The 25,787-nt window shown below is 42.2% G+C and overlaps 2 protein-coding genes across 8 annotated transcripts; both read right to left on the reverse strand.

Annotated features, from left to right (window-relative positions):
• Positions 1-1,797: 1,797 nt before the first annotated feature.
• On the reverse strand, positions 1,798-6,836 carry LOC110528083 (cyclin-dependent kinase inhibitor 1). 3 transcript variants are annotated; one of them, XM_090241308.1, is made up of 3 exons: positions 6,704-6,836; positions 3,535-4,055; positions 1,798-3,415 (listed from the first exon to the last, which is right to left on the reverse strand). In XM_090241308.1, exon 2 carries the CDS (start codon positions 4,035-4,037, stop codon positions 3,585-3,587), a length of 453 nt encoding a protein of 150 aa, XP_090097434.1. In that variant the 5' UTR covers positions 4,038-4,055; positions 6,704-6,836; the 3' UTR covers positions 1,798-3,415; positions 3,535-3,584. The 3 variants fall into 3 exon arrangements, with proteins under 3 accessions (XP_090097434.1, XP_021465555.3, XP_021465556.3); XM_021609880.3 differs by lacking the exon at positions 6,704-6,836 and adding an exon at positions 5,749-5,945; XM_021609881.3 differs by lacking the exon at positions 6,704-6,836 and adding an exon at positions 4,478-5,196.
• Positions 6,837-17,302: 10,466 nt separating this feature from the next.
• sfrs3 (Splicing factor, arginine/serine-rich 3) lies at positions 17,303-22,873 on the reverse strand. Of its 5 annotated transcripts, XR_016496989.1 has the most exons (8): positions 22,502-22,692; positions 21,600-21,664; positions 21,148-21,358; positions 20,560-20,700; positions 19,452-19,905; positions 18,695-18,733; positions 18,343-18,429; positions 17,303-18,152 (listed from the first exon to the last, which is right to left on the reverse strand). XR_016496989.1 is itself a non-coding variant. In XM_021608245.3 (7 exons), exons 2-7 carry the CDS (start codon positions 21,604-21,606, stop codon positions 18,125-18,127), a joined length of 513 nt encoding a protein of 170 aa, XP_021463920.1. In that variant the 5' UTR covers positions 21,607-21,664; positions 22,502-22,796; the 3' UTR covers positions 17,303-18,124.
• Positions 22,874-25,787: the final 2,914 nt, after the last annotated feature.

Raw genomic sequence — 25,787 nt, forward strand, 5'->3', positions numbered from 1 at the left:
GTATTTAAACTGCTTCATTAACCACTCTTGTCTCTCTCTCTCTGCTCCTCCAGGTATGATCCGGTTTTGTTTGTTCCTTTGTAGTTTTACGTAGTTTTCACTCCGTCATATTCACACACACAGATTCACGCATCCCTGCACTTTACATACACTCTACATTATGATACTTTCACACCTCATTCCTTTTTCTTTGTTTAAAGTTAATAGTTTTGGGTTTATAATAAAGAACCTTTTTGATTGGCCTATACCTGTTGTTTGGGTCCCCTCATTTTTGCCACAGGCTATGAGCCGGCCTGTGACACATCTGACTGCACAATCCACTGTCTCATCAACTAAATCACTAATATCTTAATGCTTATATTTAGGTTGGGGAGAATGTGTATGTTCAACTCAGGAGTGGAGCAGTTGCCCTTGATGATCCCGACGTTGTCACTACTTTCAGTGGTCATCTTCTGTTTCCAAGGTGAAAAATGGGCACAGGAGTGGAGGAGTGACCAAGGTGAGGCCTCTGACAACCACAATGGGCTCTGTCAACTATTAATAGCAGTAACATAATTACAAATCCTATTTTTATTCTAGCTCTCGACATGATAGTATTTGTAATCATTATGCTATAAATACAAACATACTAGGGATTTAGTTTTTAATCATCGTTTATGCAAATAATTTATATTTGATGAGCTTTCAGTTTTCAGAATATGATGAGCATGATTAAAAAGAGTTCATGATGTGGTAATGATGTATAATGTATAGAGGTACTTAGAAATGTAATCAAACGTACGCTTGGCCCCGTCTTCATTCTTTATGAAGATTTTCCTGAGTTACAGTTCCTAAAAGGAAATTAGTCATTTGAAATAAATTCATTAGGCCCTAATCTATGGCTTTCACATGACTGGGAATGCAGATATGGATCTGTTGGTCACAGATACTTTAAAAAAAGACACTTATCCATTGTGCCGAAGGTGAGCATTTTCCCACTGAAATCGGTTACGATGCCGAACTGCAGTCAGGTCAAGAGCCTGGTGATGACGATAAGCATGCAGATAAGCTTCCATGAGATGGTTTCTGACAGTTTATGTAGAACTTCTTCGGTTCTGCAAACCCACAGTTTCATCAGCTGTCTGGGTTGCTGGTCTCAGATGATCACAAAAATGAAGAAGCAGGATGTGGAGGTCCTGAGCTAGCATGGTTACACGTGGTCTGCAGTTTTGAGGCCGGTTGGACGTACTGCCAAACAACGTTGGAGGTGGATTATGGTAGAGAAATGAACATTAAATTCTCTGGCAACAGCTCTGGTGGACTTTCCTGCAGTAGTCAGCATGACAATTACATGCTCCCTCAAAACTTGAGACATCTGTGGCATTGTGTTGTGTGACAAAACTGCACATTTTAGAGTGTCCTTTTATTGTCCCCAGCACAAGGCTCACCTGTGTAATGATCATGCTGTTTAATCAGCTTCTTGATATGCCACACCTATCAGGTGGCTGGATTATCTTGGCAAAGGAGAAATGCTCACTAGCAGGGATCTAAACACATTTGTGCACAAAATCTGAGAGAATTAATTTCAGCTCATGAAACGTGGAACCAGCACTTTTACATGTTGCATTGATATTTTTGTTCAGTATAAATATGGTTCCATAGAACTACGATCTGTATTACATAAATATTTTGTTCGATTTCAGAATCGATGCCTGACTGAGGTGGAGAGAAACATTTTTATAAATATTGTTTACTTATCTTCAGGTCAAAAGATTTTCATGACACCCAAAGGTGAAACAATAAATGTACTTCAGGATAATATATACATACTGTATTTATTTAAAAAATAATAATCTAATAACCAATTACACATATCTACCTTATTTCACAATAAATCATATTTTAGTTGTAGCTTTGAACATAAACCCTATGTAGGACTTGTGCACCAACATCTATAAAACAAATGCATGTTTTGGTGTAATGCATGTTATTAGCAGAATATCAGGGTCTGTGAAGCTATTAGTTTAGTTTGGAAGAATTGTCATGACAGAGACGTGTCTAACCCCCATTCAAATGACCAATAGCAGAAGGATCAGCCATCATATCATAAAATAACCGTGGTCCGTGATGGACCTTAGTTTGAGGCAGATAAAAACACTTAATGTGTATTTTACTGCACTTACACTTGGCTGTAGCTTACTCTAAAATAGCTACGTGTTTTTGAGGAATCAATTTCCCTGTTTAGATTAAAATACCATACATGCACTTGACTAATTTGAGTCCCTTGATGCACCTGCGGTGGGCTAAATTAAAAATATTGAGCAATACTGAAAGAAAACATACATCTCTGATACTATTCAAAGGAAACTTTCATGTCTGGCCTTGTGTTCAGAAAAGCATGAGAGTATTGGGGAGGTACCCATCAACAAATTCCCAGGAGTATTATAGCAAAATGCCCTAGTTAGATAGAAGGTGGAGGACATTGGTGACATTTCCTATATAGGAATTTGCATTATAAGCATAACAGTATTATTCATTACAGTACTCTTCCACTAGTTTCCTATACGTACATGTTGAGATTTCACAAATTTACACAATATGTACAAAAATACATACTTTGGGCAGGAAGTGCTTGCAAAAGACAGACAATAACATGATTCTGGCGTTCTTCACAAGAAATACAGCAAAATGAAAAAACATGAAATAAAATAACATCAATCAATACATTTGGACATATGAACCAGAAATACTTTAAAAAGCTATTGTGTTGTTGGGGTCATTTTTCAATGAGTCCTCTCAATGTGACAGTATATTGTAGTAGATTCAACCTCTACCATAAACAGTATGTTTTCATAATTTCAAGATGTCATCAAGACAAGAGGGGTTAAGGGTAGACCCAGAGGCAGGGCTTTGATTGGTCCATTTCAGTGCTGTGGAATGTCATACAGGAACTTACCTGTCCAGACGGTGAGCTCTTATAGCAAAAGTCCCCTTTACACCAAAAGGTCATAGGGTTTTAGAGGATGTCCTTACATGACTCACAAATGAACATGGATGCATCATTTGTACTGCTTGAATGTCCCTCCCTTACCACAGGAAGAACACAAGCCCCCTTACATTGAAATCATTAGTACATCGGTTAACCATACATGGATCTCATGCATTTATTTTTACAGTATGCATTGGTAATGGATGCAATAAAAGAGGTTGTTTAATTTCCCCCTGCATTTGTCTAGAGTATTGGTTATGTATTCCTCCAGGTAAGTATCCACTCTGTGTCCAGTGTCTGTGCAGTGTGTGGGTTCCTGCGAGAAGTAGTGTTTGCTGTGGTTCTGTCCCGAATGTTGGCTCCCTGGCAGCTGTGACTGTGTGCCCTGAAATCACTGGCCTGACTTACACTGCGTACCCACCACTCTCTTCTTGGCTTGGTAGAAATCTGCAGAGACAGAAACCAATAGAGGCCTTGTCAGCATTGGACTTCGTATTCAAAACGGAATTTTAAAGTAAACCAGCAGTTCAACCCTACCAACTTATAACCCATCCCCAAAAACCAACCTCTACATCCACACACGACACAAACGCTCCTGCCTGTGAGGTTGGTCTGTTTAGTCTTCGGTCTGTTTCGTGGTCAGTCTGTTTTCATTGTGGTTGGTGTTCTCCTTCTTGTCTGGTGTTTTCTCCAGATTCTGGTGGTTGGCTACGCACTTCTCAGGGGTGCAAGGGATATTCTCCTTGCCACGGTGCAAAGGCCCTGCCCTGACCCTCCCTGTGATGGCCACCAGGCCTCCCTCCATCTGTGCCTCCCCCTGACCCAAAAGGCAGGGTTGGTAGAGGAGAGGCAGCTTGGTGCTTAGAACCCCCTCCCACTGGAAGTCTCCCCCAGCCAGAGGCTTCTCTGACAGGAAATCAAAGCCCCAGCGGTGGCAGGCGTCCTCCAGGTCTCTGTGCAAGGCATTCTGGTACTCCTGCTGCAGCTGCTCATGGTCCACTGGGCCAAACAGGTTCCGTCTGGCAGGACCTTTCCCCAGGGAGCTCAGAATCCACTTAGAACTGGCCATGGTTGTTCTGGTTCTACACTGCAGGGGACAAAGGGAGAGAACAGCATGGTTATTTAAGTATACGGATATCAACTTTTTATTTTAATTTTTTACCTTTATTTAACTAGGCAAGTCAGTTAAGAACAAATTCTTATTTTCAATGACAGCATAGGAACAGTGGGTTAACTGCCTTGTTCAGGGGCAGAACAACAGCTTTGTACCTTGTCAGCTCGGGGGTTTGAACTTGCAACCTTTTGGTTACTAGTCCAACACTCTAACCACTAGGCACAGCAAGAGCAAACAGTAATGTCATCAATAAGATCATCAAAAAAGATCTCATGTCAAACCTGATCTACACTACATGACCATTATTTACACTACATTTACACTACATGGCCATTATTTACACTACATTTACACTACAAGGCCCAAAGCTCATCCAACATCTCATTCCCCCCTACCCTTCTTTGCTGCTATAACAGCCTCAACTCTTCTGGGAAGGCTTTCCGCAAGATGTTGGAGGGACTTGCTTCCATTCAGCCACAAGAGCATTAGTGAGGTCGGGCACTGCAGTTAGGCCTGGCTCGCAGTCAGTGTTCCAATTCATCACAAAGGTGTTCGATGAGGTTGAGGTTGGGGCTCTGTGCTTCAGCACTCGGCGGTCCCGTTCTGTGAGCTTGCGGCTGAGCCTTGTTGCTCCCACCGTTCCGTTTCCACCTCACAATAACACTACTAGTGTAACAGCCCGGGCGCGAACCAAGGACCCTCTGCAAACATCAACAACTGACACCCACGAAGCATCGTTACCCATCGCTCCACAAAAGCCGCGGCCCCTGCAGAGCAGGGTCTCAGAGCAAGTGACGTCACCTATTTAGCGCGAACACCGCTAACTAGCTAGCCATTTCACATCCGTTGTTGACCTTTTCCTTACCCATCGCTCCACAAAAGCCGCGGCCCCTGCAGAGCAAGGGGAAAAAACTAATACTTCAAGGTCTCAGAGCAAGTGACGTCACCGATTGAAACGCTATTTAGCACGAACACCGCTAACTAGCTAGCCATTTCACATCCGTTACACTAGCAGGGCAGAAATTTTACAAACTGACTTGTTGGAAAGGTGGCATCCTATGACGATGCCACGTTGAAAGTCAGTAAGGCCATTCCACTGCCAATGTTTGTCTATGGAGATTGCATGGCTGTGTGCTCGATTTTATACACCTGTCAGAAACGGGTGTGGCTAAAATAGCCGAATCCACTCATTTGAAGGGGTGTCCATATACTTTTGTAAATATAGTGTACATTGTTTGAGTTGACAGTTTGTTGAAATATCCTTAGTATGTGACACAAGTCCATTTCTTGTGTCTTCTACTCTATCGAATAGCAAATCTAAAAGTGCTAAAGTTAGATTTTTTTTTAAAAATGTTTCACTTCAATCAGATGCCTCTGAACTTGTGAACAAAGGTAAATATGATAGATTATTGCTATGTAAGACCAAGACTGTTTCTCTCAGATTTAAACATCAACAACTAAGGTAGCAACCCAATTAAATTATCTTAAATCGGCCTATCATATCACCAACAATCAAACTGAAACAAATGTTAGTAAATGGCATCAATAAATCAGATATTCCAATAACAACCAAATATCACACCATAATCACTGAAACACTACTAGCTAATGCAACAAGATGTAAGAAGTTGTATAGTTAGCCTTCCCCAACCAATAAAGAACTTACCATTTATGCACAAGTAAATCTCTCTCAAAAAACTGGACTGTGTGTTCAGGATGCTGCAGTTCTATTTAACTGCTTGCCATCAGACTATGATTCATAAAGCCCTCCTACTGTCCTGATCTAGTACAGTACATGCCTGGGCAAACCTCTATAGCGACATGTAAAGACAAGTCCTGGACGTCAACTCTTGTGGCTGTAGTACTACATATAACCACTAGGTGCCAGTGTTAACCCATAACTTTCGTTTTTGACAAACAAAATACAGAGATCCACAAGCACTTTTTGATTGTGCAAAATGCACATTCCACAGTTGTAAATGTTTCTGAACATTTGCTCAAACATCGTTCTATATTTGTTAAAATGTTCGCTTTATTTGTGAGCTATATTGAATACATATACAGATCAAGGTTAATTGGTGAAATATTTTTACACATTTACAGATCCTATTTTATTTACTAAATATATTCATAGATCATAGTTTCATTTGTGAATCATGTTGAATATACGCACAGATAATGATAGACATTTACAGATTAAAGAAAATAAATCTCACTCCAAACTAGCTTCGTGATAACTTGTCTGATGTCAGGCAACAATACAGAGTTAACTACAGTAGATGAATAGATGCTGAAATTGGGTAAATCTATGTCACGTGTCAAACTCATTCCACAGAGGGCCGAGCGTCTTCGGGTTGTCGCTCCTCCCCTGTACTTGACTGATGAATTACGGTCACTAATTAATAAGGAACTCCCCTCTCCTGGTTGTCTAGGTCGAAAGATCATCGGTTGAGAAGATGGTTGGAAACTGAGGTTTTGTTTGAAACTGCTAGTGAGTCGGGTGAAGCTAATAATACAGAAAGTGAGAATACTGGGTTACAGTGGCGAAGAAAAAGGGAAACGAGAAGTAAAGCAGTATTGGAAAATAGGAAACCACGAGAGGGTTTGGGATCAATACTTACTTAGGAAATCCGTTTAACGTCTCCAGGAAAATGTGGAATGTGTTGGAGGAAAGTGTGGACTCGGTGAGTCACAAGAAGTGATCTTAGATTGTTTGTGTCTGCGGAGGAGAAGAAGCGTGTTTTAAGACTCAAAGATATTGTTGTGGAATGCTTCCTGTGTGGATTTTCGTAGCAGGGTGCTATCTAGGGGGTGATTTCTAGGGTGGCGCAAGAAATAAAGGCAGAGAATATAACTGAAGACATCGATGAAGTGGTTGGTGCAAATCGACTGACGTGTATGGAGAAAATAAATTAAATTCATCCATGCTACTCTTCTTTGAGTCTCTCCCTTCTCATACGAAGTTAGGATTCATGAGATACCCTGTAAGAGCTTTTGTGCACAACCCCCTTCAGTGTCATAAATGTAAAATATTTGGTTATGTGTCAAGTGTGTGCAGAAGGGAAGAGTATCTTATGCCAGATGAATGCTGCAACTGTGGAGGTGAACATGCACCTGCATTTCTGGAGTGCCCTGTTAGGGTGGAGGAGAATGAGGTGGCAAGGGTAAGGAGTGTCCAGTGCATCTCCCATCTGGAGGCGGTGAGAAAATTGGAAGCTATGGAAGGAACGAGTAGCGGGGAAGAAACAACAGCGGTAGAGCCATCGAGACCAGTGAAGGTTTCTCATCAACCGAGGGATAGAGAAATGCTGCATGTTAAAAAGGTGGACTTTGTATTATTTATTGCAATGGTCATAAACTGTACAGCACAAGCGGATAACAAGTCTAATCAAACTGGTATTGTGAATGCTGCTGAATGTTTTTTGGGGTCTATGTGATTTCACAGCCGAGGCCGTGCAAGAAATCCTGATGTGAATGTACCGCCATGTCAGGCCCCTGAGCCTGTGTAGGGGTGTATTTTAGAGTGGACTGGGATTGAAGAAGTGGGATGGGTTTTCTTAGTTAACATGTTTTATTTTAATATGATGTAGTTTCCCCCCCTTTTCAGCACTGTTCTTTTAGTTTCTTATTCAATATCCCGTCCAGCTGGTGGTGGTAATGCAACTTTCTCGCTCTGTCGCCAACCACCGTTAACCCCATCGAAGACGAAGTGAAGATGGTTGTCAGTTTTAATTGAACGGAAAAACCAAAAACTCAAGAGCCATCACAACGGGAACCTGGCTGCAGCAAGGACACGTGCAGAGAGAAGTTGCACCGCATTCCTATGAGATCCAAACGGCGCATGGATCACAACTTAGAGGAAACCGAGTGGCTTCAGCCGTTTACTCAAGAGACTGAGGATCATCAGGAGGACACTACTTAAGTGTCAAATGCCTTCAGCATTGGACAAAAGTCAGAACACTGACAATGAATGCTGTTCAACTGCTTCAATAAGTGCTTCAGCAGAACCAAAAAGGACTGCCAAAGGCTAACTGAGAATTGCAACAAAACAAATAACCTGGACTGAATGTTTGTGGAAACAAAGCCACAATAGAGTATTGTTGGACAGGGACTGTATTTATTTGGGGAAAACAAATTCACTCTATGTTTGCCTCCTTAAGTGATGAGTGAGTCAAGCAGACCACCATAGTCCCTGGGCCCAAGAACACCATGGTAACCTACCTAAATGACTACCGATCTGTAGCACTCACGTCTGTAGCTGGTCATGTATGGCGTGGAGAGGTTGGACCCAGGTGCAGAGAAGAGACCAGATGAGGAATTAGTGGATAAGGATGAACATTAATACTTTACTGAGAAACAGTAGAAGCAGGATCACAGTACACTAGAAAAATAACAAATACTAAGCCTCAAACTCACTCAGGAAACGAACACACGGTAAACAAGTCAAGCTTCTACAAAGGACCACAGATAACGTACCTTTTTCAACAGGGACACAATCATGAACTAATAAGACACACCTGAGTCCAATAAAAGTCTCTAGGGCGGTTTCTGCCGCCAGGAGGAACCATGACATCATGGCTCATCAACACTTTCATCCCAGAAACCCTCCATCCACTCCAAAGAATGCTGTTCATTGACTACAGCTCAGCGTTCAACACCATAGTGTCCTCAAAGCTCCTCACTAAGCTAAAGCCCCTGGGACTAAACACATCCCTCAGCAACTGGATCCTGGACTTCCTGATGGGCCACCCCCAGGTAGTGAGAGTAGGTAGCAAAACATCTGCCACGCTGATCCTCAACACTGGAGCCCCTCAGGGGTGCTCAGTCCCCTCCTGTACTCCCTGTTTACACACAACTGTGTGACCAGGTACGACTCCTACACCATTACGTTTGCAGACGACACAACAGTGGTAGGCCTGATCACCAACAGCAACGAGACAGCCTATAGGGAGGAGGTCAGAGACCTGGCCGGGTGGTTCTAGAAATACTACCTACCCCTCAACGTAACCAAGACTAAGGAGATTATTGTGGACTACAGGGAAAGGAGGACCGAGCAAGCCCCCATTCTCATCGACAGGGCTGTAGTGGAGCAGGTTGAGAGCTTCAAGTTCCTTGGTGTCCACATCACCAACAAACTAGAATGGTCCAAACACACCAAGACAGTCAAATAGAGCACGACAAAGCCTATTCCCCTTCAGGAAACTAAAAAGATTTGACATGGGTCCTGAGATCCTCAAAAGGTCCTACAGCTGCAGCATCGAGTGCATCTCCCATCTGAAGGCGGTGAGAAAATTGGAAGCTATGGAAGGAACGAGTAGCGGGGAAGAAACAACGGCAGTAGAGCCACCAAGACCAGTGAAGGTTTCTCATCAACCGAGGGATAGAGAAATGCTTGGTTGCATCACTGCCTGGTATGGTAACTGCTCGGCTTCCCACCGCAAGGCACTACAGAGGGTAGTGCAAACAGCCCAGTACATCTCTGGGGCAAAGCTGCCTGCCATCCACGACCTCTACACCAGGCGGTATCAGAGGAAGGCCCTACAAATTGTCAAAGGCCCCACCCACCCCAGTCTTAGACTGTTCTCTCTACTACCGCATGGCAAGTGGTACCGGAGCGCCAAGTCTAGGACCAAAAGGCTTCTCAACAGCTTTTACCCCCAAGACTCCTGAACAGGTAATTAAATGGCTACCCGGACTATTTGCACTGTGTGTGTGCCAACCCCTCTTTTACGCTGCTGCTACTCTGTTTATCATATATGCATAGTCACTTTAACTATACATTCATGTACCAACTACCTCAATTAGCCCAACTAACCGGTGCCCCCGCACATTGGCTACCAGGACTATCTGCATTGTGTCCCGCCTCCCGCCAACCCCTCTTTTTACACTACTGCTATTCTCTGTTTATCATATATGCATAGTCACTTTAACCATAGCTACATGTACATACTTCCTCAATCAGCCCGACTAACCGGTGCCTGTATATAGCCTCGCTACTGTTATTCACTGTTTTGTTTTACTGTTGTTTTTTATTTCCTTTATCTATTGTTCACCTAATACCTATTTTTCTACTTAAAAATTGCACTGTTGGTTAGGGCCTGTTAGTAAGCATTTCACTGTAAGGTCTACACCTGTTGTATTCGGGGGACGTGACAAATAAACTTTGATTTGATAATGATTCAACCTTTCCTTTGTTCAGTTGTATGAAATAACACATTTCAATAAGCCTATAGCCTGACGAGGCTTTTCTGAGTTACCATTATTTACATTTACATAACAAGTAGCATGCATAGATATTTGAAGATTTTACATACATTGAAACTGCAATCCAAACATCAGGAAGAGTTCCCTTTCTCGGTTTCAGGTTACTCTTTGAAAATAAAATGAATGAAATTACGGTTTACTTTAAGTAAACTTTTGCTTTGAATATCAGTTTTCTAAAAACGATGTTTTACTAAATGCCTGAGGCACAACTAAAGCAACTCAAGCTCTCACTGATGTCTTCTCTTTGCTTGATACTTTCTCAAAGTGTACTGTTCTGGCAGAGTGGCGGTTAAGCAGAAGCCGACTTCCATAAACTCTGGGGGGCGTGATTAATTTTCTCTGGTGCAAAGGCTGAGTTAAGCATGTGTATTTCGTCCAGTAAACAACCATGTGTACACACATTCAAACTCTCCCAAGTTTTTCCAGTATGAGTAAATTCCAGTCCAGACCAATTTCTTCACTTGGCTTAGACTTCTTGTAGGTTGGCCTGATTAGTCGAGTGACATTGCAGAGAGTAGACTTCTCCCACCCACAGTTCACACAGTTGTGCCCTTTCTATTTTGGGCTACATGCCTACATTGTAATATGTCTCTGGATTATGCTATTTCTTTTACTCACATATGGTATTTAGGCCTATGTACAATACTGTAATAGTTGTTTGTATTAGTGACTTCCCTGGACCTTGAATAAAAGTCTGTGTAGGCCTATATATGTCATGAAGTGAGTTGCAGAGGCATTTGAGTCACTCTGGTGTAAAAACAAAAGAATTACAGAATACCAAACAATAGAATACCAGAAGCACATGTTCAGGGCCGCAGGTCAAAGGCCTATGTCTACTGTAGTGTATTTAAAGGGGTAATCCTTAGTTGAAACAATAACAAAGCGGGCACCCTGCTTCAGTTTTGGTAAAAATGGGACTGAGTTTAAAAAAAAATTCTGACCTTTACCTGATGCTTTTATCCAAAGCGACTTACAGCCAATGCGTGTATAAAATGCAACCACTCTGAAATGTATAGACTGTGCTATGCAACGACAAACTGACCATCCAAGATATTACATTTAGTTTTAAGAATGTTTTGAGGCTATACAGTGTTTTGGGGGTTTGACAGTTGAACTAAGCTTATGAGGTATTTATACATTATATACCCATTGATTCTTTAAGAATATAGCATTCATTTATTTGTCAAGAAATGGATGTAGCAACTACAGATGGACCCTTTTTAAGGACCCACAACTCCACATGGTGTAGATCAATCTTGTGCTGAAATTTGAGCTAGCTCCAACTGATCTACCTGTTCTCGAAGTCAGGCTTGCTTGTGTCAGCCAAAACATCAGGCTGCCACACTATCTCCATTCTATTCCACAGATCGCCCCAGCCAACCTCATTCCTGCTGGCATCCTGCCCGGTTTCTTCCCACTGCAGCCACAAATAAAAGACCCCTGACAGTTGACCTACTCTCATGAAAGAGTGTTTAATGACCAGAAACTCAGCCTCATGGGACAGTAACCCATTTGTTTAGCAATGCAGGAGGTTAACAGGGGCTCTTGGTTCCTTTGCAAGTTATGACATTTTAAACGAGAAGGTACACTCCCCTCCAGATAAATTTGGACAGTGAATATGCAATCTAAATTTGCCTCTATACTCCACTATTTTGGATTTGAGATGAAATGTTTCATATGAGAAGACAGTACAGTGTCACCTTTTATTTGAGGGTATTACAGTCAGGTCCCAAATGATTGGCTCCCCTGACAAAGATAAGCAAAAAAGACTGTATAAAACAAATAATGCACATACTGAACTAAATTGTATTCTCACAAAAATGGGAAAATTATTTTATACTAATACAATTGCTCAGAGATATAGAGGTTTAGTCAAACAAGTAATTAAAAAAACATCTAAAAAAGATAGGGATCAAAATGATTAATACTCCAGCAGCCTCCCCTTGCAAGGATAATGACACTGAGCCTTCCTCTAAAATGTTTTATGAGATTAGAGTACACATTGGGAGGAATCTTAGACCATTCCTCCATACAGAATCTTCCCAGGTCCTTGGTATCCTGCCTCTGCGCTTATGGATTGGCCTCTTCAATTCAAACAGATTTTCAACGAGGTCAATTCCTTTACCAGGCCATGATGCAACTGGTCAGGATGCTCTCGATGGTGCAGCAGTAGTATTTGGAGAGGACCGGGGTGACATGCGGAATTTCTTCAGCCGCCTTGGAAAGTAGAAACGCTGTTGCACCCTCTTGACAAGAGTGGTGGTGTTGTCGGTCTATGTCAGGATGTCCAGGATCCAGTTGCAGAGGGTGGTGTCCAGACGCAGAGCTTTCACAGACACCCAGAAAGACTGGAATATACTTTTGTAATAATGGAGGGAATTCAACAGGGAACTTTGACAGTCACCACACTTTCAAAATGTAAGTTATGTAAAGTTGTCTTGTGACATTACAATTAACTTGAACTTTTTATAGTACTTTCATGAGGACGAGGGGCTCCCGAGTTGCGCAGCGGTCTAAGGCACTGCATTGGGGAGGCAGTGTAGCCTAGTGGCTAGAGCGTTGGACTAGTAACCAAAAGGTTGCAAGTTCAAATCCCGAGCTGACAAGTTACAAATCTGTTGTTCTACCCCTGAACAGGCACTGTTTCTAGGCCATCATTGAAAATAAGAATTTGTTCTTAATTGACTTGCCTAGTTAAATAAAGGTTTAAAAAAATTGCAGCGCAAGAGGTGTCACTACAGTCCCTGGTTCAAATCCAGGCTGTATCACATCTGGCTGTGATTGGTAGTCCCATAGGGAAGTGCACAATTGGCCCAGCGTGGTCTGGGTTTTGCCGGGGTAGGCCGTCATTGTAACTTACCTAGTTAAATAAAAATAATTTTCAATCACTAATTTACGAATTGGTCAACCTCCCCTCTTATCCACCAGTTGTAGTCAATTATAGGATTTTGTTTACTATTTTAGAATTGTGATGTCCAGGTTTGACTTTTTAAAACCATTGTCATTGGTACATTTACACCTATGATATGCCATACATTTTATAAATGTAACACATACTTATCCAAAGTAGCTTACCCTATTATGAGCTGAGGGCATTCAGATGGAGGACATTCATATGATCATAGGAGATGAGTTTAAGTTTATGAATATGAAGCCGAAGACAAAGCTATTTTGACAGTAAAATTTGTTTTGTGATATTATTGAAACTAAATTGTCATTCAGTCACAGACTGAAGGGATATTAGATGTGGATCATAGCACCTAATGTATAACTGACCTCGTCTCCCCTTTTTGGAACCTAATGGCAGAACTAACTTACAGTAGCGGTGTGTGAGTAAAATCCCTGGGGAAGCCAGAAAAAAATCTACATATTACAACTTATGTGTTGTGATAATTGCATTGTTTGCTCTATAACCTGTTAGTTCATATAACTTGACACCGTGATATATACAGTGCCTTGCGAAAGTATTCGGCCCCCTTGAACTTTGCGACCTTTTGCCACATTTCAGGCTTCAAACATAAAGATATAAAACTGTATTGTTTTGTGAAGAATCAACAACAAGTGGGACACAATCATGAAGTGGAACGACATTTATTGGATATTTCAAACTTTTTTAACAAATCAAAAACTGAAAAATTGGGCGTGCAAAATTATTCAGCCCCTTTACTTTCAGTGCAGCAAACTCTCTCCAGAAGTTCAGTGAGGATCTCTGAATGATCCAATGTTGACCTAAATGACTAATGATGATAAATACAATCCACCTGTGTGTGATCAAGTCTCCGTATAAATGCACCTGCACTGTGATAGTCTCAGAGGTCTGTTAAAAGCGCAGAGAGCATCATGAAGAACAAGGAACACACCAGGCAGGTCCGAGATACTGTTGTGAAGAAGTTTAAAGCCGGATTTGGATACAAAAAGATTTCCCAAGCTTTAAACATCCCAAGGAGCACTGTGCAAGCGATAATATTGAAATGGAAGGAGTATCAGACCACTGCAAATCTACCAAGACCTGGCCGTCCCTCTAAACTTTCAGCTCATACAAGGAGAAGACTGATCAGAGATGCAGCCAAGAGGCCCATGATCACTCTGGATGAACTGCAGTGAGCTACAGCTGAGGTGGGAGACTCTGTCCATAGGACAACAATCAGTCGTATATTGCACATATCTGGCCTTTATGGAAGAGTGGCAAGAAGAAAGACATTTCTTAAAGATATCCATAAAAAGTGTCGTTTAAAGTTTGCCACAAGCCAGCTGGAAGACACAACCAAACAAGTAGAAGAAGGTGCTCTGGTCAGATGAAACCAAAATTGAACAATGCAAAACGTTATGTTTGGCGTAAAAGCAACACAGCTCATCACCCTGAACACACCATCCCCACTGTCAAACATGGTGGTGGCAGCATCATGGTTTGGGCCTGCTTTTCTTCAGCAGGGACAGGAAAGATGGTTAAAATTGATGGGAAGATGGATGGAGCCAAATACAGGACCATTCTGGAAGAGAACCTGATGGAGTCTGCAAAAGACCTGAGACTGGGACGGAGATTTGTCTTCCAACAAGACAATGATCCAAAACATAAAGCAAAATCTACAATGGAATGGTTCAAAAATAAACATATCCAGGTGTTAGAATGGCCAAGTCAAAGTCCAGACCTGAATCCGATCGAGAATCTGTGGAAAGAACTGAACTGCTGTTAACAAATGCTCTCCATCCAACCTCACTGAGCTCGAGCTGTTTTGCAAGGAGGAATGGGAAAAAATGCATGATGTGCAAAACTGATAGAGACATACCCCAAGCGACTTACAGCTGTAATCGCAGCAAAAGGTGGCGCTACAAAGTATTAACTTAAGGGGGCTGAATAATTTTGCACGCCCAATTTTTCAGTTTTTGATTTGTTAAAAAAGTTTGAAATATCCAATAAATGTCGTTCCACTTCATGATTGTGTCCCACTTGTTGTTGATTCTTCACAAAAAAATACAGTTTTATATCTTTATGTTTGAAGTCTGAAATGTGGCAAAAGGTCGCAAAGTTCAAGGGGGCCGAATACTTTCGCAAGGCACTGTACGCCTAAGGTCGAGACAATAAGATGTAGTGGCAGGATAAATTCCACCACACCTTTGTTTCATTACTAAACTGGAGAACAACCTCTGTCCGGTGAAGTCCAAAAAGCATATTGCAAGTTGCAAAGAAAACAGGAGCTGCCTCCACTATTCCAGCACCATTTCAACATCGACTAAAAGATACCAAAAACAATCAACGTAAGGTAAATATGTGGCTGTCTGTGGTTCTGATTTGTGTGTGTGTGCGTGCATGTATAAAAAAACATATTGACTCACCCTACTTGTGGAGAGACGCCAATGCCATCCCCCTTTTCTTTCATGATGACGAAGCAGTCTGTACTGTATGACAGCCATAATATTTTATTTTAATCTGGCTAAAATTGCTTGCTAGCCTAACTTCCTTTTATAGGCAACGTTAGCTAGTTAACATTATTCTTCTACATCTAGCTACATGTTGAACTTCCATCCTCTTGAGTCCAATGTATAAATGTATGGTTGGATCAGAATCGCCGTTATAATCATTGGCCAGTACAGAGAATAAAGTAAAACCACAAGTCCAAATCCCTATCTCCATCCATGGCTAATTTAGGAAAGGGACCATTTTAGCTAGCTAGCCAGCCACAAGAGGGCAACAGCACAATGAAATGCAACAATTCAAGTTGTTTCTGTCAATTATGTATTTCTCTTGAGGTAATAGAAATTAAGCCAAATCCAAACAAGCTTTTTTTGGTGCTCCAGGACCATTCACAGTTCAGCTCACTCAGTTTAGCTCAACGCTCATTGAGGCCAATTGCTCGCTGGCTTCCCTTGCATTCAATGCTATGGGAGGCAACAATGCCATACTCTTTATGACCAGACAGAATCAGATAGATGGCCTACAAATACAAAGGGGCGCTGTTTCGCTCACTTGGATGCTTTCTTCGGTGAGATACATTCAGCCTCTTACGAATTGAAGGACAATGATACTGAACAAAAATATAAACACAACATGCAACAATTACAAAAACTTTTCTGTTACAGTTCATTTAAGGAAATCAGTCAATTTAAATAAATTAGGCCTTAATCTATGGATTTCACATGGGCAGGGGTGCAGCCATGGGTTGGTCTTGGAGGGCGTAGGCCCACCCACTTGGGAGCCAGGCCCAGCCAATCACAGTGCCAATTGTTTGTAATCAATGGTTGTGCAAATATACTGAACAAAAATATCAACTTAACATGCAACAATTCATATGAAGAAATCAGTCAATTTAAATTAATGATTTAGGCCTTAATATATGGATTTCACATGACTGGGCAGGTTGCAGCCATGGGTGGGCCTAGACCCACCCACTTGGGAGCCTCAGAAACTCAGAATGAGTTTTCCCCCACAAAAGGGCTTCATTACAGACAGAAATACTCCTCAGCAGCATTCCCACTCTAAAATGACATTGGAGGCAGCTTATGGTAAAGAAATGAACATTCAATTATCTGGCAACAGCTCTGATGGACATTCCTGCAGTCAGCATGCCAATTGCACACTCCCTCAACTTCACATCCGTGGCAGTAACAAAACTGCACATTGTAGTGGCATTTTGTCCCCAGCACCAGGTGCATCTGTGTAATGATCATGCCATTTAATCAGCTACATCTTGTGGTGAATCTGAAAACAAACAAAGCAGTATCGAGTGTGCCAATTTGAAGAAAAGAGCAAACTTTTGTTCTGACCTATTAAAAGTGTTTGCTCAAATCAAAGCAATACATTTTCTAACCTCTTGTTGGAAATCCGCTGTGTGCCTCAATACCAAAGAAAACAGATATATATGCATTGTTTGTCATCATGAAGCCCAGCACTTCCCTGTTGATTTGTGATGAGGCATAGTTGGATCGTTTCTAGTTCCATATGAATGATGAATCCAATGGTCTGTAGACAGTTTAATATTTTATCTCCCCACAAAATGGTAACAGAAGACTTTTCTACAACCAGTTTTTAATTCAGAGAACATTACAAATAGTACAAAGGAAAAGAAAATTAATGGAATATTGTAGAGCCAAAATTGAGATAATTGTATTCAGTACTTTGCATCTTTTTTTTCTCAAATCGATTCCAATATCCCGAATACGGGTGCCATTATTCCCATTGACAAATATTTACCAACAGGAACTGGAAGAACAGCCAAAATCCTATTGATCAACTAGACAACAAGATACATATATTAATCAACATAGAATAGATGACCATAGCCTTTTACCACCTCCAGACAAATCTTGCTGACATGGAAACATGACGTGAGCACTAGACTATTTAAAACAGGGCCTTTCCTTGACCTGGTACTTTTAGACATACAGAGACTCAAACACTCAAGTCATGCCGAAATCTTGTACACAAATCTCACAAGTCTGTTTTGGACGATACGGACTTTATATGTACCTACTTGCATTTTTATTGTCAATTTTGGCACTGGAATAAATGTTTGACTAACATCGATGTCTTATATGCTATTTTTAATGAGAAGTTGGTTCTCAAGTTCAGCCCTTTCAGTAACGTATTACACCTGCATACCCACTTATTTACAAAATACAGAGGAAATATGTACCTTGAAAGTCAAAGAAGCAAATACTAAACATTTGATTGTTAAAAATAAAAATGACAAATGACCAGAGGTCATTTAAAGTCCATCACATGAAACAACTCGCTAGAGGGATGGCTGTATTTGTTCATCCATTGATTGCCGTGAATCTTCTTACTTTCTCTCAGTAGATCTGGAGCGGCTGTGAGAAGGGGAAAAACAGTTAAGCAAGAACGTTAATTAAAACTTTACCCGGAGCATTCATGCACTCCCAGAACAATGTTACAGCCATGGTCTGTTAAAGAGATACATACTAACACAAGAGGTTTCATTGTTATATTAAGACGAGATATAAGATCCTTGCTCTGTCTCATAAAATCTCTCCTGCTTACCTCCTTGATCGAGAGAATGATCTTGAGGGTTTATGGTTTCTGTCCCGGGACAGAGATCTCTCCCTCTTCCTGTCTCTGGAGAGAGACCTGCATACAGAAGGAACCACAGAATTAACCAAAGCAACCTGCATCTTACTGAGGCCTCTGTTGACAAGAGGATGTCATCATTGACAAGTTTGTCAGTTACCCTCTGGAAAGCTGTGTTTAAAAAAAATGAGATATATATATATATATATATTTTATGATTCAAAATTGAGTCCTTAAGTCCATGCTTCCATGACCAATAATCTGTTTTGATCTCAGTTGCCCACAGTATAGCTGTTCAATTTTACAATAACGCTTGTCAACATACCTGCTTCGGCTGCGGCTGAAGCTCCTCCTTCGTGGAGATCTGGTGGTGGGGGGAGGGGTGACAGGGTGTCAAAAGCAGAGCACAATACATTGGTGACCCATTGATAACAAACCCATCCGACCCACAAATTACCTGTACTCCCTTGAAGTAAACCCTACGGTTCCCACTGAAAACTGACCCTCAGTGGGCACAAAGTTATAGGCTACACCCCTCCTAAGGGATGAGAATGGGTGACCTCTGATAAGGCATTTGTAATCCAAAATTCAGTCATCACCTCCCCTAAAAGGTAATGGTTAGTTAATACTGCCAGCTGAGAGAATGGCAAAAAGGTGCATTTATACCAAATGGAAAGGGGTAAGAAAATAAAGGGCTGTAACATAACTAATGGTAAAACATTGGGTTTTAACATTGGCCTCTTAAAGCTGCAGTAAAATCAAGGTTACATATTATGCACAACCACAAAGTACACACAACATAGGGCCACTGCGACCTAAACCAGGGAGGGACCTACACTTTGGAAGGGGAAGCACTGATCAGAATAGCTCCTTCGAAAGTCACAATTTAATAATTCACATCTCATAATGTCAGGGTCCTAGACTCACTGGATGCAGAGCCATGCCCCAACAGATTACAGTAATGAGTGAGAAATACCAACGCTATTTGATTCAAATAAGGAGAACCTTTTTTAAAAAGCAGCTTTCTCTTCACTTTTAAATTTGTAATCAGCAGTGTACTGTATGAAGCAGGAAAAACTTACTAGTCTTTTGGTTTTCAACAAGCTAGAAATGACGAAGGGGAGGCAGACTGTCGGCCGGGTAGGCAGATTTGGCTGAAAAGGACTGGCCAGATGCTGCGAGGTGATTAGTTGGCTGGCGGATGGGGGCTGGCTGTGGATTTTTCCTGCTTTTATTGGTTAGCCGAAGGCTGTTGCTGGTAGGTTGTAGTAGTGTAGACATTTGGGGACGTAAAACGCTGATTGGTCGGGAATGTGAGGTGGGCCGCTGCCGATTTGGTTAAGGTTGGAGGAGGAGGCTGAGAACTGCATGCGCAGGAACCAATGGGCTGGTGCAACCTGACGACTGGCCATGCCTGGGTCATGTGACACGACACCAGCCAAGCTGATTGGTGCACGCTGGTCAGAGGTCACATGCTGCTGAAAGAGGACTAGTTGACTGACTCAGAGGGTGGTGAGAAGAGGCATGGTGATGACTCTGTAACGGGGGTTCATTTTTATTAATATAAATGGTAAATAAAAAGGCAACCTCAATTTGTAACAAAAACAACCAATCTAGCATCATTAGGCTTCCCTCCCACCCCACCGGGATCATAGATAAGTACTGCTTTGTAATACGAATCACCTACTTAAAAAGCTAGCTGCAATTTGTACACTTTGTCAAATCTTAAAATAATCTTGCATGTGCGTGCACGCACACGGTATAGAACAGTTCCAAAACACATTCAGTGCTTTAGGCAACAGTGAAAAGCTTGCAATCCAAATTTAGAGAAAATGTGGCAGCAGTAAATGCAAATGTACCTAACTTGGCATAAAAAGCAGCATACTTCATTTCACACTGTAGCACCCCCTGGATCTAAAGTTCCCTGGAACTCGTTAAATTGATCAATGATAATGAAGATGAAAACAGCACGTTTTCAGCACCACATCACAGTAACCACTGTAGACTACCATGGAAGCAAGGGTTATCAAACAGTCAGAGCTGAACTATCAACATGGTGCAGAGAAACAGGAGACGCATTTTGGAAAGACAGGAACAGACAAAAAAAGTTTAAACAGGAAAAGGGGAAGGAAGGGATTTGTAGTCTGTTGGGCATTGCTATCATAAAGCCCTGTACGGGAGACGGGTTACCTGCGCCTGGCGGGCGGGCTACCACGACGCCCGCGATGGTCATCTCGAGGACGTCTGCTCCATGAGGGAGGAGGACCCCGGTTGCGGGTGCGTTTCTCACCATTGGACAGCTCCACTCGCACACGAGAACCACTTAGCGTCCTGTGCAGATCAATAAGGATGTTACCATGGGTATACTGTTTAAAGGTCACCAAAACATTATGGTATACATGGACTTGTTTCGCCACCTGTCGGGAAGTTAAATGGAGGCCAGTGGCAACTGAAATTAATATGTAGTCCTTCCAAATAGAGTAAGTGCATTGCTTGGAAACAAGGATCTCCAAGCAAACTAGGCTCTGTCATATAGTTATCTTATAAAGTGAAAAGCACACGGAGAAAATGTGCGTTCATATAGCAAAAACAGAAATGCTACTTCAAACAATTCTGGAATGCCTCTAATTTCTTTGGTCAAACAGTAAATCTGTAAAGTATATTGGCATGCAAGGAACAAAAACTTTAGTGATTGCCTCTCATTTCAACAGTCCTCAATTTCCCGATTCTATCATTCAGTTATTTTTTTTATACCAGAAACTTGTTCTTAGGCTTTACCTTCCATCAAGCTCCCTCACTGCGTCTGTTGCGTCCCTTGGATCTTCAAATTCCACAAAAGCAAAGCCTGGGGGGTTCCTTGCTACCCAGACACTGCGAAGTGGCCCATAATAGCCAAAGGACCTCTCCAGCTCTGTCTTGTTGCCATTATTTCCCAGGTTTCCGACATAGACCTTGCAGTCAAGAGGACAATCTCGGTGCATGGCTGGATCTGTAAAAAATATTAAGCAAAATGAATACAATTCATCAGGTTCCACTCACTCTTTGGTATTAGAGTTGATGGTTCACAGTATCTGACTAGTTTTGCTTATATATAGATATATGAACCAGAAAAGCTACATCAAGCAGTTCTGGAACACACACACACAACTCTAATTATTTGAAATTCTTGTGTCAAACAGTCAATCTGTCAAGTGTACTGGCATGCAAGGAACGAAAACTTTTGTAATTACCTGCCATTTCAACAGGTCTCAATTTTCAAAACAAAAATTGATACTCCGCAAACGTGAATGAGAAACTGAAAGAAGAATTGTCCATTTAGATTTTCACGTAGTACACATTTTCCACACAATTTATATTCAAGTAGGACTGTACTATAGTCTATGTTCATAACACGAAGATTTACAAATTTCCCTACACACACAATTTACAAAGCCACATTCAAACAGCCAGGTGTGTTTATAACACGCAATCAGATGTTTTGCGTCGTTCTGGCTGAATTTGAGGTAGGCAACAAAGTGCCAGAAATTAATACAGGGCATAAAGCAAGTGGTGTGGAAATGCATAGCACATGGAAATGCATTGCGGTAATTCTTCTAATATATAATTGCCGTGAAAGATGAACAGGTTCTGCCATTACAGCTACAAAGTAAGTAATACGTTTGTTAGAACAAGCTTGTTTTCTGATCCAACGTTGGTCAAAATCGCCCACAGCCCCTTTGCATCGTTCACTAAGGTTACTAACTACCTGCCCGTATGTAGTTATGCAAAATGGCAGAAGCCCGGGCTGGGGCCTTGACGAGATAGAACCCTCACGACATTTGCTTGGCTTGCTCCCTCCTAGTTCACTTTTTTGTTTACGTGCCATGGGCTACGTGCGAGGCCAGAGTATAGCTGCAAATTCACTTAAACATTTGTCAATACAATTACATGATGTAGTACCGTTGGTTTAACCATTTCATTTAACTAACTGCGAAAATACTGAAAATGGATAACGTTACTAGCTAGCTCTTCGGTGGGCTAACTAACGTTAGCTAGATAGTATAAATGAAAGAGTCAGTAAATATAAAATAAACATGAATTGGAAAATGAAATACATATCACACTTTGCATTATTTAGGTATGTGTTATTTACCGTATTGTAAAACCAACACTAATATTCGATCCGTTTGCAGTCTTCCGTCGAAACGCCTGTCTGTAGCTGCGACATGAGCTGCTAGCTATAATAAAATGGAGACCGGAAATCTTCTTCTGTGGGTTTTATATGGCGGTTGGCAACCAACTTTAAGCTATATTACCGCCGCCAACTGGACTGGAGTGTGGACCAGAGACAGTGAAGGTCGAAATCTTACCCAACATTCTCCTCTCCCTAAGGAAACGAAATACATATTTAAATACTACATCCCCTGAAGATTTCCCCAGCAGTTCACTTAATCCTGGCTGTTCAACCTCATTGCTCCTCAAATCTAATAACAATCACTCCCTTTCCTCCCATATTTCTGGCACTGAAATCAAATCAAATCATCAAATCAAATTTTATTTGTCACATACACATGGTTAGCAGATGATAATGCGAGTGTAGCGAAATGCTTGTGCTTCTAGTTCCAACAATGCAGTAATAACCAACAAGTAATCTAACTAACAATTCCAAAACTACTGTCTTATACACACAAGTGTAAGGGGATAAAGAATATGTACATAAAGATATATGAATGAGTGATGGTACAGAGCGGCATAGGCAAGATACAGTAGATGGTATCAAGTACAGTATATACATATGAGATGAGTATGTAAACAAAGTGGCATAGTTATAGTGGCTAGTGATACATGTATTACATAAAGATGCAGTAGATGATATAGAGTACAGTATATACATATACATATGAGATGAATAATGTAGGGTATGTAAACATTATATTAGGTAGCATTAGGTAGCATTGTCTCTCGGTCCCAGCTTTGATGCACCTGTACTGACCTCGCCTTCTGGATGATAGCGGGGTGAACAGGCAGTGGCTCGGGTGGTTGTTGTCCTTGATGATCTTTATGGCCTTCCTGTAACATCGGGTGGTGTAGGTGTCCTGGAGGGCAGGTAGTTTGCCCCCGGTGATGCGTTGTGCAGACCTCACTACCCTCTGGAGAGCCTTACGGTTGTGGGCGGAGCAGTTGCCGTACCAGGCGGTGATACAGCCCGCCAGGATGCTCTCGATTGTGCATCTGTAGAAGTTTGTGAGTGCTTTTGGTGACAAGTCGAATTTCTTCAGCCTCCTGAGGTTGAAGAGGCGCTGCTGCGCCTTCTTCACGATGCTGTCTGTGTGGGTGGACCAATTCAGTTTGTCTGTGATGTGTACGCCGAGGAACTTAAAACTTGCTACCCTCTCCACTACTGTTCCATCGATGTGGATAAGGGGGTGTTCCCTCTGCTGTTTCCTGAAGTCCACAATCATCTCCTTAGTTTTGTTGACGTTGAGTGTGAGGTTATTTTCCTGACACCACACTCCGAGGGCCCTCACCTCCTCCCTGTAGGCCGTCTCGTCGTTGATGGTAATCAAGCCTACCACTGTTGTGTCGTCCGCAAACTTGATGATTGAGTTGGAGAAGTGCGTGGCCACGCAATCGTGGGTGAACAGGGAGTACAGGAGAGGGCTCAGAACGTACCCTTGTGGGGCCCCAGTGTTGAGGATCAGCGGGGTGGAGATGTTGTTGCCTACCCTCACCACCTGGGGGCGGCCCGTCAGGAAGTCCAGTACCCAGTTGCACAGGGCGGGGTCGAGACCCAGGGTCTCGAGCTTGATGACGAGCTTGGAGGGTACTATGGTGTTAAATGCCGAGCTGTAGTCGATGAACAGCATTCTCACATAGGTATTCCTCTTGTCCAGATGGGTTAGGGCAGTGTGCAGTGTGGTTGAGATTGCATCGTCTGTGGACCTATTTGGGCGGTAAGCAAATTGGAGTGGGTCTAGGGTGTCAGGTAGAGTGGAGGTGATATGGTCCTTGACTAGTCTCTCAAAGCACTTCATGATGACGGAAGTGAGTGCTACAGGGCAGTAGTCGTTTAGCTCAGTTACCTTAGCTTTCTCAGGAACAGGAACAATGGTGGCCCTCTTGAAGCATGTGGGAACAGCAGACTGGTATAGGGATTGATTGAATATGTCCGTAAACACACCAGCCAGCTGGTCTGCGTATGCTCTGAGGGCGCGGCTGGGGATGCCGTCTGGGCCTGCAGCCTTGCGAGGGTTAACACGTTTAAATATTTTACTCACCTCGGCTGCAGTGAAGGAGAGGCCGCATGTTTTGGTTGCAGGCCGTGTCAGTGGCACTGTATTGTCCTCAAAGCGGGCAAAAAAGTAGTTTAATCTGCCTGGGAGCAAGACATCCTGGTCCGTGACGGGGCAGGTTTTCTTTTTGTAATCCGTGATTGACTGTAGACCCTGCCACATACCTCTTGTGTCTGAGCCGTTGAATTGAGATTCTACTTTGTCTCTATACTGACGCTTAGCTTGTCTGATTGCCTTGCGGAGGGAATAGCTACACTGTTTGTATTAGGTCATGTTTCCGGTCACCTTGCCCTGATTAAAAGCAGTGGTTCGTGCTTTCAGTTTCACGCGAATGCTGCCATCAATCCACGGTTTCTGGTTTGGGAATGTTTTAATCGTTGCTATGGGAACGACATCTTCAACGCACGTTCTAATGAACTCGCACACCGAATCAGCGTATTCGTCAATGTTGTTGTCTGACGCAAAACGAAACATATCCCAGTCCACGTGATGGAAGCAGAAAATAGAACATGTCCGAGCTGGTCACGGGTGCACCTCAGCCACACTCAAGGTACTAAACAGTATCATAACCGCCATCGATAAAAGACAGTACTGTGCAGCCGTCTTCATCGACCTGGCCAAGGCTTTCGACTCTGTCAATCACCGTATTCTTATTGGCAGACTCAATAGCCTTGTTTTCTCAAATTACTGCCTCGCCAGGTTCACCACCTACTTCTCAGATAGAGTTCAGTGTGTCAAATCGGAGGGCCTGTTGTCCGGACATCTGGCGGTCTTTATGGGGGTACCACAGGGTTAAATTCTCGGGCCGACTCTTTTCTCTGTATATATCAATGATGTCGCTCTTGCTGCTGTTGATTCTCTGATCCACCTCTACGCAGACGACACCATTCTGTAGGTCGCAATTGTAAATTAGAACTTGTTCTCAACTTGCCTACCTGGTTAAATAAAGTTGAAATAAATAAATTAAATAAAAAATACTGGTGTGCAAAAGGGCAGAAAAGGAAATAAAAACAATATGGGGATGAGGTAGGTAGATTGGGTAGGCTATTTACAGATGGACTATGTACAGCTGCAGCGATCGGTAAGCTACTCAGATAGCTGATGTTTAAAGTTAGTGAGGGAAATATAAGTCTCCAGCTTCAGCAA

The sequence above is a fragment of the Oncorhynchus mykiss genome, chromosome 7 (assembly GCF_057628025.1).
Source record: "Oncorhynchus mykiss isolate SJ-2025 chromosome 7, ASM5762802v1, whole genome shotgun sequence".
NCBI lineage: Eukaryota > Metazoa > Chordata > Actinopteri > Salmoniformes > Salmonidae > Oncorhynchus > Oncorhynchus mykiss.

Excerpts from the sequence above, each read along its gene's own strand:
- sfrs3 (XM_021608245.3), bottom strand. Across the intron at positions 20,701-21,147 it reads GTGAGGGAGCTTGATGGAAG|GACGCTAAGTGGTTCTCGTG; the intron begins GTAAAGCCTAAG and ends TGATCTGCACAG. Across the intron at positions 18,734-20,559 it reads AGCCCGCCCGCCAGGCGCAG|ATCTCCACGAAGGAGGAGCT; the intron begins GTAACCCGTCTC and ends CCCCACCACCAG.